The sequence below is a fragment of the Haliotis rubra genome, unplaced genomic scaffold (genome assembly GCF_003918875.1).
Source record: "Haliotis rubra isolate DU_JTF1 unplaced genomic scaffold, ASM391887v1 Scf2, whole genome shotgun sequence".
NCBI lineage: Eukaryota > Metazoa > Mollusca > Gastropoda > Lepetellida > Haliotidae > Haliotis > Haliotis rubra.
This window is the reverse complement of record NW_025766002.1, coordinates 6,729,241-6,745,065: the sequence shown is the minus strand read 5'-3', so window position 1 is coordinate 6,745,065 and position 15,825 is coordinate 6,729,241. Positions and strand designations below refer to the sequence as shown.

Here is a 15,825-nt window from a genome sequence, read left to right as displayed (position 1 = left end):
TTTTAACGTCTTTTGGTATGCCGCTGTCGGGGATCGAACCCGCGACCTTCCGCTCTCCGGGCGGAAGCTCTAACCACTACACCACGGAGGCGGTCGATTTAGAAAGGGACGGTGGGGTAGCCCAATGGTTAAAGCGTTCGCTCGTCACGCCGAAGACCAGGGTTCGATCCCCCCAGATTGGTATAATGTGTGAAGCCTATTTCTGGTGTCCCCTGCCCTGATATTGCTGGAATATTGCTGAAAGCGGCGTAAAACCATACTCACTCACTCACTAACTCTGATCCAGATCACTGCATGATTATGACAACGGCAGATTACATGCGAAGTACTTTACATAACTCCTCTATGAAATTCTTCCTGGATTACAGGACAACAAACAAAAGGTAGATCACCTTGAACTTAAGGAAATAGACAACTGCCATGCAGAAACTTTTGTTGCAGGACAATTCCCGGGGAAACCAATACCAGGGAAGTAAACCAAGTGGTATGCTTGAAAGAACGCCTACAAAAAACGGTTTTCATACCTAATGACACGTGGTTACTTCAAACAAAATTTCCTGCTAGGGTTTTGTGTTACTGAGCGATAGACTAACTATTATACATACCTCTTCAAATAAATAGACTTCACGATTCAATTTTAGACAAAATACGTATGGTTTAAACAATTTTGTATTTTCTTCAAAACTGGTTGGTCAATAGTGGCAGTGCCTATCTGACGACAGTACAAAATACGTACAAACTTTACATTTACGCCCATGAATAGTTTTTCGTTTATTTTATAGGACGGTAACTAGATCGTTAGAGTTACTTGGGATTGGCTTGAGACTAAAGTTTTATGGAATGATATAACACACTGGGGGCAATACATAATGGAGAATTGATTCTTCTCTCATTCATTAGTGCTTTAATCTCACACATGACAGTTATAACTGTAATATACACACATTGTATCTGTATACCTATATTCCAGACTTGGGTCATGTGAGCTCCAATTCCCCTAGGGTCATGTCATTCATCATTTTCACGTGGCCTGGAAGTACGATGTGTTTATCGTAAAAAACGAGTGACACTCGAGTGATCGTCGTCATACGGTCTGATTGTGACGTCATATGACGATGACGTGTTTCGATTTGTCCATATCATCAACCGATAGATTGCTCGTTCGAGAAACAATCGCGATTTTGTTTTTCAGGTACTTGATGTGCTTAGAAATTGATTTTAAAATCATATCACTGAGGAGTAAATGTCGGCTGAAATTACAGGCGACTATGAGAGTATCCTAAAAGTCGTATAATTCGTACATTCGTAACCATTTAAAGGCAAGAAACATCATACTTTTACCAGTAGATACTGCTGTTCAGTATTACAATAATTAATAAACAACAACAACAATACTGTCTGTCACTTTATGACACTTGTGCAAATTGAAAGATATATTTCCTTAGATATATTCTACAGTATTATAAACATGTTTTAAGCTAGTCCAGATATAATAGCTTCCAACCTCCAACTGTAACAGGGAGGCATAATACACTGTACTGTAATAGACTCTGTTTATATTGCTATACCAGTAGTTGAAGAGGAATACCATTTAATTGTCAATGTTTAAAAGATGCATAAGATAGAATGTTTTCCACCTTACCATTGGTAACCCGTGTAAGGATAATTTTGTTAGACTTGTGTCATCTAAGGATGATGTTTTGATAAGTATTGCTACTTTTTCTTTAGAAGGGTATATTATGCCTGTGCATTGTGCAAATATGGTTCCATAGCTTTCAAAGGCAATAATGTATGATTATTACTGGTTTTACCAGCATCAAACAAAATGTAAAATTATTCTGTAATGTCGGCCATGGCCTTATATACTGAAATAAAACTGTCTGTCTGTCTGTCTGTCTGTCTGTGTGTCATAATTAATAAAATGTTAGATAAATGGTTGGCGTGGACTGATCAGAGGGTGGTATACCAAAAACAAATTATATTCACCAAATTTTTTACTGCATGGATTTACCAGAGTATTACTTCCCACGTTTTTCAAAGTATTTACTACCTGGCTTCACCCAAATATTTGCTCGCTGGTTTCACCAAAGTATTCACAGCCTGAATGTATACTTCCCATGGAGTTCAGATGAATATTAAGTACAAACTGGTCGACTGACCGGGCTTAAGATGATGAACCTACAAGAACACATTCATTCGAGTGCAGTGGCGTATTATAAATGGACTTATTTCTTCTTCTTTTCCTTCCCATTCTTTTCTTCCTCCCATTTTTATCATGATTTACAAATTAAATTAAAATACATGCAGCAAAGTAGGTTATGGTGATCCTGTCACAGGCCGATAAGGCTCATCTTCGGCTCAGGGATTTTGTCCCTTTACAATCAGCCCAAAGAGCAGGAAGTGCTGCCTTGTCGAACCCATCAGGAACTTTCAGGAGTTTTGTGAAGACTTCCCTAACACTGCAGCCTTCTGCATTACCTACCCACAGAAGGGCCGTGTTCCTGGTAGCAAATCCGGGCACTCATCTGATGCTGGTGAACTGATTGGGAGGTACCAAACCTATGGCACTGAGTGGGACAACTTTATACTTGCAGCAGCAGCAGTTGTAATAGTAGTTGTAGCAGCAGCAGCAGCAGCAGCAGTAGTAGTAGTAGTAGTAGTAGTAGTAGTAGTAGTAGCAGTAGTAGCAGCAGCAGTAGTAGTAGCAGTAGTAGTAGTAGTGGTTGTAGTAGTAGTAGTAGTAGTGGTAGTAGTAGTAGTAGTAGTAGTAGTAGTAGTGGTAGTTGTAGAAGTAGTAGTAGTAGCAGCAGTAGTACCAACAACATCAGTAGTAGTGGTCGTTGTAGAAGAAGTAGTAGTGGTAGTAGTAGTGGTAGTTGTAGAAGTAGTAGTAGTAGCAGCAGTAGTACCAACAACAGCAGTAGTAGTGGTCGTTGTAGAAGAAGTAGTAGTGGTAGTAGTAGTGGTAGTTGTAGAAGTAGTAGTAGTAGTTGTAGAAGTAGTAGTAGTGGTAGCAGTAGTACCAACAACAGCCGTAGTAGTGGTCGTTGTAGAAGTAGTAGTAGTGGTAGTAGTAGTAGTAGTAGTAGTCGTTGTAGAAGTAGTAGTAGTGGTAGTTGTAGAAGTAGTAGTAGTTGTAGCAGCAGCTGCAGTAGCAGTAGTAGTAGTAGTGGTAGCAGTAGTACCAACAACAGCAGTAGTAGTGGTCGTTGTAGAAGTAGTAGTAGTGGTAGTAGTAGCAGCAGCAGTAGTAGTAGTAGTGGTAGTTGTAGAAGTAGTAGTAGTGTTTTCCGTTTTGGATTGTGAAACCCCCCCAATATTGGTCCACATGCCAGATATTCCAGCAACTCAGCACAGATCATAACCATCAAGACTTCTATAACAAATCCAACTTGTAATGACAGTGGTTGTTTAGCATAAATCGATATGTATTCACTGAACACTACAGTGTTCTTAAAAAATAAATACATGAAATAAATTTCATTCATGCAAATTCAAGCTCAGCTCATTGAGATCCATTAAAACCATAATGAATGTGACGCCTTCTTGACATTACTCCGTGCAATGCCATTATCGCATATCTTCACAGTCGATAATTCATGCACTGTATGCTAAAAGTACAACAAAACAATACCTTCATTATCTCCCCCATGAGGAACCATTCCTGGGTTTCCATCCGTGGAATATCAAAACCGATGGTACCCGTCATAACGACTGACAATTCACGTCATTCATTTCCAACAAATGCCTCTATTCGAGATCCTTAATAATCACAGCTGGGTTGAATGGGACCAAGACATGTACAAATGACCAACATGTCCATTCATGAAGACGCGCTGATTAATGAAGCAGTTATGTCGAAATGAGCAATTGTTCCCAGAGACGGGACCTTAGTCAGTTACATTTATGTAATCTGTTCGTAGTATAAGGGACCAGACTGTAAAATATTGATTGAATGAATAATATCGTGAAATATTGATATACGTTTCAACAATGACAGTCATAGAATAGTAAGAATTAATAAGAGTCATTATAACGGTTGGCAGATGGTTCAGTTTGGAGAGTGGGTCAATGAGCCTCGCTACGGTTGATTTGGTTGGAAAATGACTTTCATTGCTCTCAACAAGTCAGGAAATATGTTCTTCATAAGGAAAAGACTATTGTCCTTCAAGTCGTCTTTGAGACCCTTTGACACAATGCTCCTCTGGAAGCCCATGATCAGCCCTAGCGGTCGTATTTCAAGGAAATCCAGTTTACCAACAATGCATATGACCTCCGAATCTGACCCCGAAAGTGCAAGAAGAAAACTGAGACACGCAACACCATCCTGTAACCACATCAATTAAAACTCTATAGACTGTTCCCAGCCAAGCTTCAGTACATTGTTAGTGGCATCAAGGCCAATGACGTATATTTCCTTTACCGTTAGCTCGAGTATGATGACCCGGTATTGTTACAACAATTTGTAAATTGAGTATATATTTGCATATGCGTAGATATTCGCTTTTTGAGCCTACGTCGTCCTCTGCCTCGCCACAGTCAGCGCTGGAGCCAGGCCTGCCTAACCCAACGGAGATCGATGCTATACACATCGATTTGTCTTTGATTCGAGGTTGCCATGGCAGCCGGGACATCACGTGACCTGGCCGAGGGCGTGCGAATAAATATTTCATAAAGATCGGCATCATGTGACCGGTTAATGATGGTAGGACTGGTGTTTCGTTGGCAAGGTGGCATTGGTGGAAATTTATGTTTGCACGTGCGGCATGAATTAAAATAATGGACAAGTATAGTAAATAAACAGAGCTTCTGGTCTCCGATGTTAATTGCAGCAAATACGTTTTATTGGTGGATTGTTTCGCGTTTGCAATTATATTTGATATGTGGATACATTTAGGTAAGCGGACCAATGGATAGTGGGTTTGCACTGTATTTGCTTGGCACTAGCGGTTTCTTACTAACGACCGGAGTTATGACACGGACACACCAAATGGATGTTGCTTTCTGTCGTGTTTCAACCTTCCTGTGAATTGTGTTCTCTGCGTCTGATGGAATGATACCGCAACTGACAGACTGTTGCCGCGGTACAATCGGATCCTGTCGCTATCAACTCTCAGTCCAATACAAGCAGGCGAGTCTTCAAGGGATCTGAGCCGCCATAATGTAGCGCTGGGAAATACTGAGATATTACTCTGTTCTATGATCATGTGTACTGGAGTCCCGGGGATATTATGAAATCCTGCCGGCGATGATGACAAGCGGGCAACATTCAGGATGGAGAGGAGACATTCACGAATAGTATAGACAGCAATGGGGAAAAAAATTCAATGCATTGGAAGATATGTTATGAACGGTCAGACCTTGGGCAAGGGGAACTTTGCAAGGGTGGAACTGGCAACTCACGGTGTAACGGAATGCAAGGTAAAAAATGAATGTTGTGTTCCGGAATTTTTATCATCTATTATCATTTTATCCCCCTTTCCTTCTTGACTGGGAAATATTGACTGTGGTATCATTTATCCACCTCTCTCATTTTGTGCGTTGTGTATATCCGAGAAGGGTTGCTTTGGCATTTCATGATGTGTTGCTTGTTGTGATAAACATATCTTCAGATATTTAATCCCATCTGCGACAGTATCTTTGCTGGATATTCTATCACCTTTTTGTTTATTCTATCGTTTTGTTTTCCTCAGCTGGGTGTATTGCAGAACCACGTATTCAGATTGGCTTTAGGTTCGCCCTCTAGCCACAAGTGGTTCTACATACAAGTGGTTTCAAGCGATGATGTCATTTGACACCATAGAATCGTATTAGCAAGCGGAAGGGTAATTTTCAACGATGTTGCTTGTAAAACGATCATTTCTAAGAATGATATGCCTAATTTCAATGATTATATGCCTTCGCTTGTGGGACAACGATGATGCTTTCGCTCCTATTCGAATGACCTACTTTGTAGATGAATATTCCTGCAATGGACATTGTGGCACAGGTGCATGTTTGTCAGTTAAAAATACTCAATGTCTACTGCGTGTTTATTTTGTGTATTATTGATGGCTCACCAACATACCGTTTACGCGTGAATATAGGTCGTTTAAGTACCTTTACCGCCATGTTCTGCTCTTTGTGAGCATAATTTGTACAACTCGTTTTTCATATTAAATTCAACTTTGACTCATCTTATATATATTTGAAATTTGATACATTTCAGTTCCCATTGTCGTACCACATAAACTAACACTTTGGGTGGGAAGATAACATGACTTGGTTCTGAAATCTCATTAATATGTCTGATAGAAATGAATAAAAACACCAGCTCATTAGAAATGCACTTGTTTGCATAGTTTAATTGAACCTTGAGACATTAACACCTATTTAACCCTCAGGCATTTAACTTGAAAGAGGTTAGTCAAACATCTTTGGCAACCACTCCAAAGGTACTGTTTTGAGAGGTGTAACAAAAGGTTATTCAATTATTTGAAAATTGACATTGGTTCCAGATTGGGTTGTTTTGACATTAGTCAATTGCAATTGCAATCAGCATGTAGCCATGACCAAGGTGAAAGGTGTCAACAGATTGGTGGCTATTGTGTACTCCTTGATTTAAAATAATACCATTTAAGAGCCTAATTGCAATGTACACACTCATGTTCATTTCACACCTGTCCCTCATTTCCAAACACAACAGAGTTTTAGTAGACACAAGATCAACAAACCAGTTATCATTGAAACAACAAACCATCATACAATCATGATCAATTAAGTGTGGAAATATGTCTTTCATCTCACAATAATCAAAACTGATAATTTAGTTTCACAATATACAAGTAATGGCTGCAATTAAGTTAATGAACTATCTGTTCATTATAATATACTTATGTACTCTCACAATAAGTCATATACTATGTTATCAGTACTGTTATGTGATATGGTACACCTATTACATATAAATTTACTAGGAGATGTAAGTTTGTATTGATAAAAGATGGATGTGAGCAGAATACGGTCATTATGTCATTTGGAAACTCTCTATCAAAAATCTGTTTCTAAGGATAGTCAAGACTGGATATTCTTTTACTATGATATATGTTTACATATCATGTGAACATTCCAGATAATTCACATTTCTAAAATACAGAAAAAATGCCTAAATACCTCAAAATCTGACAACGGTGTGAAAGAAATTACATGCTCTGTATCTTCATAATCTGGACACTTGCCAGTGTGGACATTTTGAATTGAAATGAGAGCTTTCTATGTTTCATCTTTCTATGAAAAATTGGAATTGCAGAATATGAACATTTCCGTCTTTGTCCTAATTGCTATTGTTAAATCAGTGAATATTAATAGGAGTATAAGGAGTGAACAACTTCTTTATTGCTGTGAGAGCCAGCAATAAATAATAATAATAATAATAGTAGTTTATTATAGTGTCATGTGTTATAAATGATGGGACAGCATAGTACAGCATATAAAATGCAAACACCAGGCCTCGAGAGGCCGAAATGACACCTCAAAAAAGAATATCAGCAATATTTAAAATGCGTTTAAAAAATATGAAAAGATTGTTGACATATATACACACTTAGATACATGCATAGGTACATATTTAAATACTAGCATCGATGCGTACAAACATAGATAACTTCAAAGATACCTTCATACATAAATTCATCCATACATAGACGTATACATACCTGAATACATACATAGACACATGCATACATAGACACTTACATACATACATAAATACAAACAACACACACACACACACACACACACACACACACACACACACACACACACACACACACACACACACACACACACACACACACAACACACACACACACACATCCACGCACGCACGCACACACACACACACACACACATACATACATACATACACACCCACTTACACAACATATACACGCACATACATACGTAAAGAAGGTGTTCATCCCTATTTTGTTAGCCTTCCCTTTGGGGATATATTTGTGGAGTTTAAAAACATGATCAAGTGAGGAAGTATATTCTCTGTGTCTTATGACATCCAATTTTGTCATCAAGAATATATTGTCCCTGATCTAGACAGTTAGCTTTGGGTATATGCTCTGAAAGGGACGAAACATGTTAAAGAAATAACCTCTATGGTGCTTAACATACGTAAAGGTGGAGGTTGGTGTGGTTATTTGCCATTGCTTCCAAATTCCCATACGCTGTTGTACACCATTGGTCATTAATTTATTTAACCCTGAAAACCTGCAGATGTAATGTGTCTGTTTCTGATTCTTTTAAATACCCTTTCATGTAAGTGAATGTAAGCAATTGGATTTGAATGAACCTGAGGCAAGATGGAAACAAGACTGTAGACAATCAATGGCAGTAGCGTTTATACATATGTGAAGCAACAAAATCCTTTCCATAATCATCAGAAACCTCTGCTGACAACAAAGTTCATTGTTCTATTCCATCCAAGAAGAATCATAAGAATGTCCATATCACAAGAGGGGTGGTGGGGTAGTCTATTGGTTAAAGTGGTAACCGGACAAACCCCCCCCCCAAAAGTGCATTGTAGGACAAAATCCCCATGGACAAAATCTCTTTCTCTCTCCCCCCAAACCAGTCAAGAGTTTATGATATCCATTTATTTATTTGTTAACATTTCAACATTCAACAAGGTCAAAGAGCACATAGCACATATTCTGAGCACATTTTTCACATCATTCATTGCACATTTATTTTTATTTGACATATTTATACAATGCCAATGAGCACACATTTATTCATACATTTTGTGACATTTTGATACAATGCCAATGCTAAAGATGAGCAGGGGGGATTTTGTCCGTTTTTATGTTAAGGATGGGGGGATAATGTCCGGGGTGTTTTGTTTTTTTGGGGTTTTTGGGGGTTTGTCCTGGATTCGGTTAAAGCGTTCGCTCGTCACGCCAAAGACCCGGGTTCGATTCCCCACATGAGTACAATGTGTGATGCCCCTTTCTGGTTTCCCCCGCCGTGATATTGCTGGAATATTGCTAAAAGCGGCGTTAAACCATCCTCACTCACTCCATATCATAATCATATGTTTATGAATCACTATCAAAAAGGGATGTCACAAGATGTTTGCCTGCATCCTCGGTCAGACCTTGGGGCACCTATTACAAACCCATAACTCATTAATTAACTCTTTCGTATAATGTATATTGTCTAAAAGCCACAAACTGCCTCCGTGGTGTAGTGGTTAGAGCGTCCGACCGGGAGAGCGGAAGGTCGCGGGTTCGATCCCTGACCGCGTCATATCAAAAGACGTTAAAATATGGTACTTGTTGGTCCCTGCCTGGCGCTCGGCATTAATGGGTACAACAAGGACTGGTCGGCTCGGAGTCAGTATAATGTGTCTGAGTGGGATATTCATGCTTCACTGCGGCATGGTATCTCAGTGGGCTAGCACTATAAAACCAGCTTAAGTCTGGGCTAGTACAAGCAGCCACACATACACATACACACACATGCACGTCGTCATATGAGCGAAATATTCTCAAGCACGACGTTAAACCCAATTTCACCTCACCTCACCTCACTGAATATCAATTCTACCCGGACCTTCTCGGGTCTTGAATGTTATTATTGAAACCAAGTTGATAATACAACACATTTTGAAATCAATCACCCTCGATTTTGTGTATACATTGTTTTTGGCATTGTGTAATTGATTATAAGAAAAATGTGGATCCATTGTCTCAGTTTAATTTGCACATTCTAACGAATATTTTGTCCTGAGGCAAGTCAGAACAGTGTCACAGCTGGTGAGAGGAAAATGGATACAGGATAGATATGCCATGTGACAGTTGTAACATATGCTAGAGTATTAATGGCTTATGCTTTATGTGGTCTAATCTCTGATGAGCAAAGGGATATTGATTATTTTGTAGTCGAATCTGCCAGATGCACTTTCTGACTACCCCATTTGCATGAAGTGGCCTCATGTGCTTTTCATAGTACTGCAGCTTGTTACCCCACTGGAGAAGGTGGTGTTCTAATGTGCTGCTTTATATGTATGGTAGTGTGAACCCCTAGAGAAGGATATGTTCTAATGTGCTGCACTACATGTATGGTAAAGTGAACCCCTAGAGAAGGATATGTTCTAATGTGCTGCACTATATGTATGGTAGTGTGAACCCCTGAAGAAGGATATGTTCTAATGTGCTGCACTACATGTATGGTAGTGTGAACCCCTGGAGAGGGTGGTGTGCTAATGTTCTGCACAAATGTATGGTAGTGTGAACCCCTAGAGAAGGTTTTGTTCGAAAGTGCTGCACTTTATGTATGGTATTGTGAACCCCTAGAGAAGGATATGTTCTAATGTTCTGCACAAATGTATGGTAGTGTCAACCCCTGGAGAGGGTGGTGTTCTAATGTGCTGCTTTATATGTATGGTAGTGTGAACCCCTGGAGAGGTTATGTTCGAAAGTGCTGCACTATATGTATGGTAAAGTGAACCCCTAGAGAAGGATATGTTCGAAAGTGCTGCACTACATGTATGGTAGTGTGAACCCCTGGAGAGGGTGGTGTGCTAATGTTCTGCACAAATGTATGGTAGTGTGAACCCCTAGAGAAGGTTTTGTTCGAAAGTGCTGCACTTTATGTATGGTATTGTGAACCCCTAGAGAAGGATATGTTCTAATGTTCTGCACAAATGTATGGTAGTGTCAACCCCTGGAGAGGGTGGTGTTCTAATGTTCTGCACTGGTTTTACGCCGCTTTTAGCAATATTCCAGCACCATCACCAATGGGTAGTGAACGGGTGGACACCAGAAATGGGCTTCACACATTGTACCCATGTGGGGATTCGAACCCTGGTCTTCGGCGTGATGAGCCAACGCTTTAACCACTAGGCTACCCTACCGCCCCGAACCCCTAGAGAAGGTTATGTTTGAAAGTGCAGCACAATATGTATGGTAGTGTGAACCCCGGGAGAGGGTGGTGTTCTTATGTGCTGCACTATGTGTATGGTAGTGTGAACCCCTGAAGAAGGTAGGGTTTTAATGTGCTGCACTACATGTATGGTAGTGTAAACCCCTGGAGAGCTTGGTGTTCTAATGTTCTGCACAAATGTATGGTAGTGTGAACCCCTGGAGAAGTTCGTGCTCTAATGTGCTGCACTATGTATATGGTATTGTGAATCCCTGGAGAAGGTAGTGCTCTAATGTGCTGCACTATATGAGTTGTTCTCAAAATTCATGCATATTTCATGTAGGCAAAAATTGTAAATTTTGTTTATTTGTTTTACCTTGAAATGTTGTTGATTACGTTTGTAGTATTCGGAATATACAAAACATAAATTATGCAAGCTTACCAACATTTCATTTTTATATTTTACCCATTTTTAAAGAAATTTAATGAAACTGCATCACTACCTTTACGAAATTTGTAACATCATTTTGAAAAGAAAATAATCAAAAGCTGAAATCATTTAATGTACATATATATTAGAATATCTAGTTTTACAATATAACATGGCTAATGAGTTTTGAAATTTTATGTTTATTGCTTAAAAGGGGCCAACAAGCACAAAAACTCCTTTCATTTCTGATTTGCAAATATAAAGTAATATGTAGCAAAAAATTAAAAATGAGAATATGAATTATATTGCACTACAAATTACATACCTAAACAGATAAATAATTTTAATAAAATAAGGAAAATGATAATGTTATGGCATGGACAGTGGCATTAATTGTTACGGTAAAGGCTGATGTAATGAAATTTGTCAGTCAGATATTTCAGAATGTTTGAAGAATATGCAATAGGCAAAAGATTTACTTAGATGTCCCTGTTGTGTAAAAAACAGGTAAAGACTGTATGTTGCGTCAGTGACATTGTGACTGCCACTTATGTCACTACCGTAACGGATCTATCTGAGCCGTGTTCGTCTTTGTCACAGCTGGTACACTACCCTGTCCTTACCATAACAAAAGGATAAACTTATGTCCTTATTGTGCCAAATTACGTACATGTTTTTCTTAGTATCAGTCTAAAATGTGCTTAAATTGCTCACGTTTCACATAGTAACAGTTTAAAATGTGCTTAAATTGCTCATGTTTCACATAGTAAGATTAAAATGTGCTTAAAATTGCTCACATTTCACATAGTGACAGTTTAAAATGTGCTTAAATTGCCCACATTTCACATAGTGACAGTTTAAAATGTGCTTAAATTGCTCACATTTCACATAGTGACAGTTTAAAATGTGCTTAATTGCTCATGTTTCACATAGTAACAGTTTTAAAATGTGCTTAAATTGCTCACGTTTCACATTGTAACAGTTTTAAAATGTGCTTAAATTGCTCACGTTTGACATTGTAACAGTATATTATGTGCCAAATTACTAGCATATTCCTGATTGTAAAAGTGTAAAATGTGCCAAATTGCCTGCTAGTCTTTGAAGTAATAGAATATAATGTGCCAAAGTGCCCACATTGTCAACATGGTTACTGTTTTGTTCGCCAGCATGTTCTTCCAGATCTCAGTATAACTTTCTGTTGACGGTTCTTCTAGTGAATTTTGCATCTAATCACTTCAAGCCATCAATGAAGGCACAGTGGCCTTTATGATGTTCAACCCATGAAGTAAACTATTTTGTTTTGTGAAAAACAGAGCTCATAAATATCATTCCGATCTCATCACTGATTGGTTTGCAGTACATCAGCTTATAAATGAACACATCTTCATCTAACGTGTTTTCATGAACAGAACAAGTAATAACAACTGTATATCCCACCTAGTTTGCAGAACACATCAACATAATAACACTAAAGTCACAGAGAAATATAAATGAAAAAAAACCCCATTATGACATATGAAAGTCATTTCTACTTCTCTTGTTATTTGGCCAGCTCAGTGCTGTTATCAAGTCCAATTTGGCAGTGGTGGGGACTGAATGTGAGGGGTCAGAAAGATAGGGGGAAAGGTTGCAGGATAAAGGAGGGTAAGCAAGTCCATCAGGAAGGAAATTCAAATTATATACATATAGGTAATTGTATGTTGCAGATTACATAGTTTCCTGTGGTATGTAAAATAGCAGTGACATGGATGCATTAACTTACTAGTAATTTCCAAACTGAAATTTAATGCTTCAATGACATAAATTTTTCTTTGTTTATGTCACATGATTAGTAATGCAGTCAAACTTGAACCTTGATGTGTCGAACTTGCTAAAAATTCAAAGCTTAGTCCCTTTGCATTCCTTAATGAGTGGAGGTGTGTGGTCCTGGGCATAGAGCTCAGGTCATAAATCAGTTGAGGTTCAGCAACATTGGGTGCGGAGATTCCTTGTATTGGTGACTGTGTTTGGCAGCTTGACTCCTGAGAGTTTCTGGGATTAAGTCCTGCCCCACAACGAAGCACATGTGATACATGTGGTCTCACCTTAGGCAATTGAGTTTGTTCAAAATTGCCTCTGTTCGCCCAGCAGAAAATGGGTACCCGGTGGGATAAGACATGTAACCAATCATCTTCTAGCACCTCACAGGCAGCTTGGGTTATCCGGGGTTATAATAAACAGATTGTAGTTTGAGCACTTTGAGCATGCTGAGGCATGGATATATGCGCAGTACAAATTATGCTATTATTATCCCCCTCAACGCGTTTTGCTGGGGGGCATTAAAATGGGCTCCGTCCGTCCATGTACATTTGTATTTTCCAGAGCAGAACTCTAAAAACGTTCACTATTTCTTCACCAAACTTGACACATAGATAGATCTGGTGGTGTACTGGTGCCTTTTGGTCGTTTTGGAATTCTGAATAAAACATTTTTGGCGTTTCCATGCCAACAAGTTCGACTTAGAATGAAATTAGTGGTAGTGCTCTTTTCCGGAGCAGAACTCTAAAACCGTTCTCTATTTCTTCACCAAACTTGGGCACATAGATAAGATCTGGTGGTGTAATTAGTGGTAGTGCTCTTTTCGGTAGAACTCTAAAACCGTTCTCTATTTCTTCAATTGGCACATATTAGATCTGGTGGTGTACTGGTGCCTTTTGGTAGTTTTGAATTCTGAATAAAATATTTATGGCGTTTCCGTGGCAACAAGTTTTGACTTAGCCTGAAATTGGTGGTAGTACACTTTTCCGGAGCTGAACTCTAAAACCGTTCACTATTTCTTCACCAAACTTGGCACATAAATAGATCTGGTAGTGTACTGGTGCCTTTTGGTAGTTTTGGAATTCTGAATAAAACATTTTTGGCGTTTCCATGCCAACAAGTTTGATTTAGAATGAAATTAGTGGTAGTGCTCTTTTCCAGAGCAGAACTCTAAAACCGTTCACTATTTCTTCACCAAACTTGGCACATAGATAGATCTGGTGGTGTACTGGTGCCTTTTGGTAGTTTTGGAATTCTGAATAAAATATATTTGGTGTTTCCATGGCAACAAGTTTGACTAAAACATAAATTAGTGGTACTGCACTTTTCCGTAGCGTATATATGTAAATTAGGAAGGCACTTTGGAGTAGCCATTAATATTAATTCAGGTTTGAAATGAAAGCAGTTTCCTAAACAAACCACTAATTATGATCTACCCTTGCACAGATTATGAAACTTTATCCTAAATACAACATCCAAACATGTCTATGTCACAATCAGCAAAACAGCCATCATGGAAAGTAGTTTTTCTCTGAAGAACAAATTACTTCTTTACAACATCATCAACCATGTGAAAAAGACCAAAGATGCTTTCCTATTGTCTGTGGAATCATTTGTTGATCATGATCGGCAAGTAAAACTATATGGCCATGGTTCCATTTCAAAGTTTTGGAATCAATGATTGGCCTGGAAGGAGCCTTTTATTTTTGTACAGGTAATTTTGTGGGATCTGCTTAGTACTTGCATTAAAGATTTTGTCAAAGGATTTTCACTGTTGTCTTAGAGGCAGTAATTACCATTTCCAAGTGAACTTGTTCTCCTTTTCCAATTATTCCTGCAGAGGAAACGGATCATGACAATCCAGAGACAAGGCAACCACCTTAAATCTGATGTACTTTATCAATGATAACTTTATCATAGATCAGTTTATCAAAGACCACATTATCAAAGATCAGTTTATCTGTTGTCATTGTCAGGAAACGGAAATTGGAATAGTGTTATGTTTCATGTTTATTTGCACATGGTGGACATTTTGCGTCAATTGCAGAAAATTTACATGGCTTGTCAATTGCATGCAATTTACAAGGTGCACTTAGCAGGTGCTTTGCATAATATGATTTGGTAGTTTTGATAGGCATGCATGCTAATGACTATATAACGGTATGATGTGTTTGTGTTTGTCTTGTGTCAATAGCAATGTAAATATCAGAAGGGCAGGGTATTGTAGTCAAGATGATACTCTACCGCTACTGCCTATTGCTTCCACCTAGTTTATGGCACAACTGATGATTTTATAGAGCTCACTGTTGAGTTGTTAAGCAGACCTAATGTATGACGACAGAGTAACATTTGCTTCACTTTATTGCATCACTAATGCTATTAAAGAACTCTCGACAGATTTGTTTAGCATGCTGGCTTGTACTGCAGAGGAATAGTGAGTTTGATAGTCAACTAGTTTTGGGTTTCATTGGAAAGTTTCTGAATGATCAGAGGATGGATAGACATAAATATTTGGCACTGGCACTTTTTGGAGAATTTGCAGTCTTATAATAAGTTAAAGATTCAATGCAAACATGTATTATATGCAGTTAGCTGTAGGTATCTAGTCTTAATAAACTGTACCCATGATAATACACATACGAGTTGATCTTCCACAAGCCTTGTTTGTAAGAGGTGAGAGCAAG

The 15,825-nt window shown here is 38.6% G+C and overlaps 1 protein-coding gene across 1 annotated transcript in view; it reads left to right on the top strand.

Annotated features, from left to right (window-relative positions):
* The first annotated feature begins 4,717 nt into the window (after positions 1-4,717).
* The window catches only part of LOC124275435 (serine/threonine-protein kinase MARK1-like), a 266,834-nt gene continuing 255,726 nt past the window's right edge, over positions 4,718-15,825 (top strand). The window contains exon 1 of the mRNA XM_046711003.1: positions 4,718-5,421. Within this exon, the coding sequence (XP_046566959.1) occupies positions 5,311-5,421 (111 nt within the window). The 5' untranslated portion in view covers positions 4,718-5,310. The remainder of the gene's footprint in view (positions 5,422-15,825) is intronic.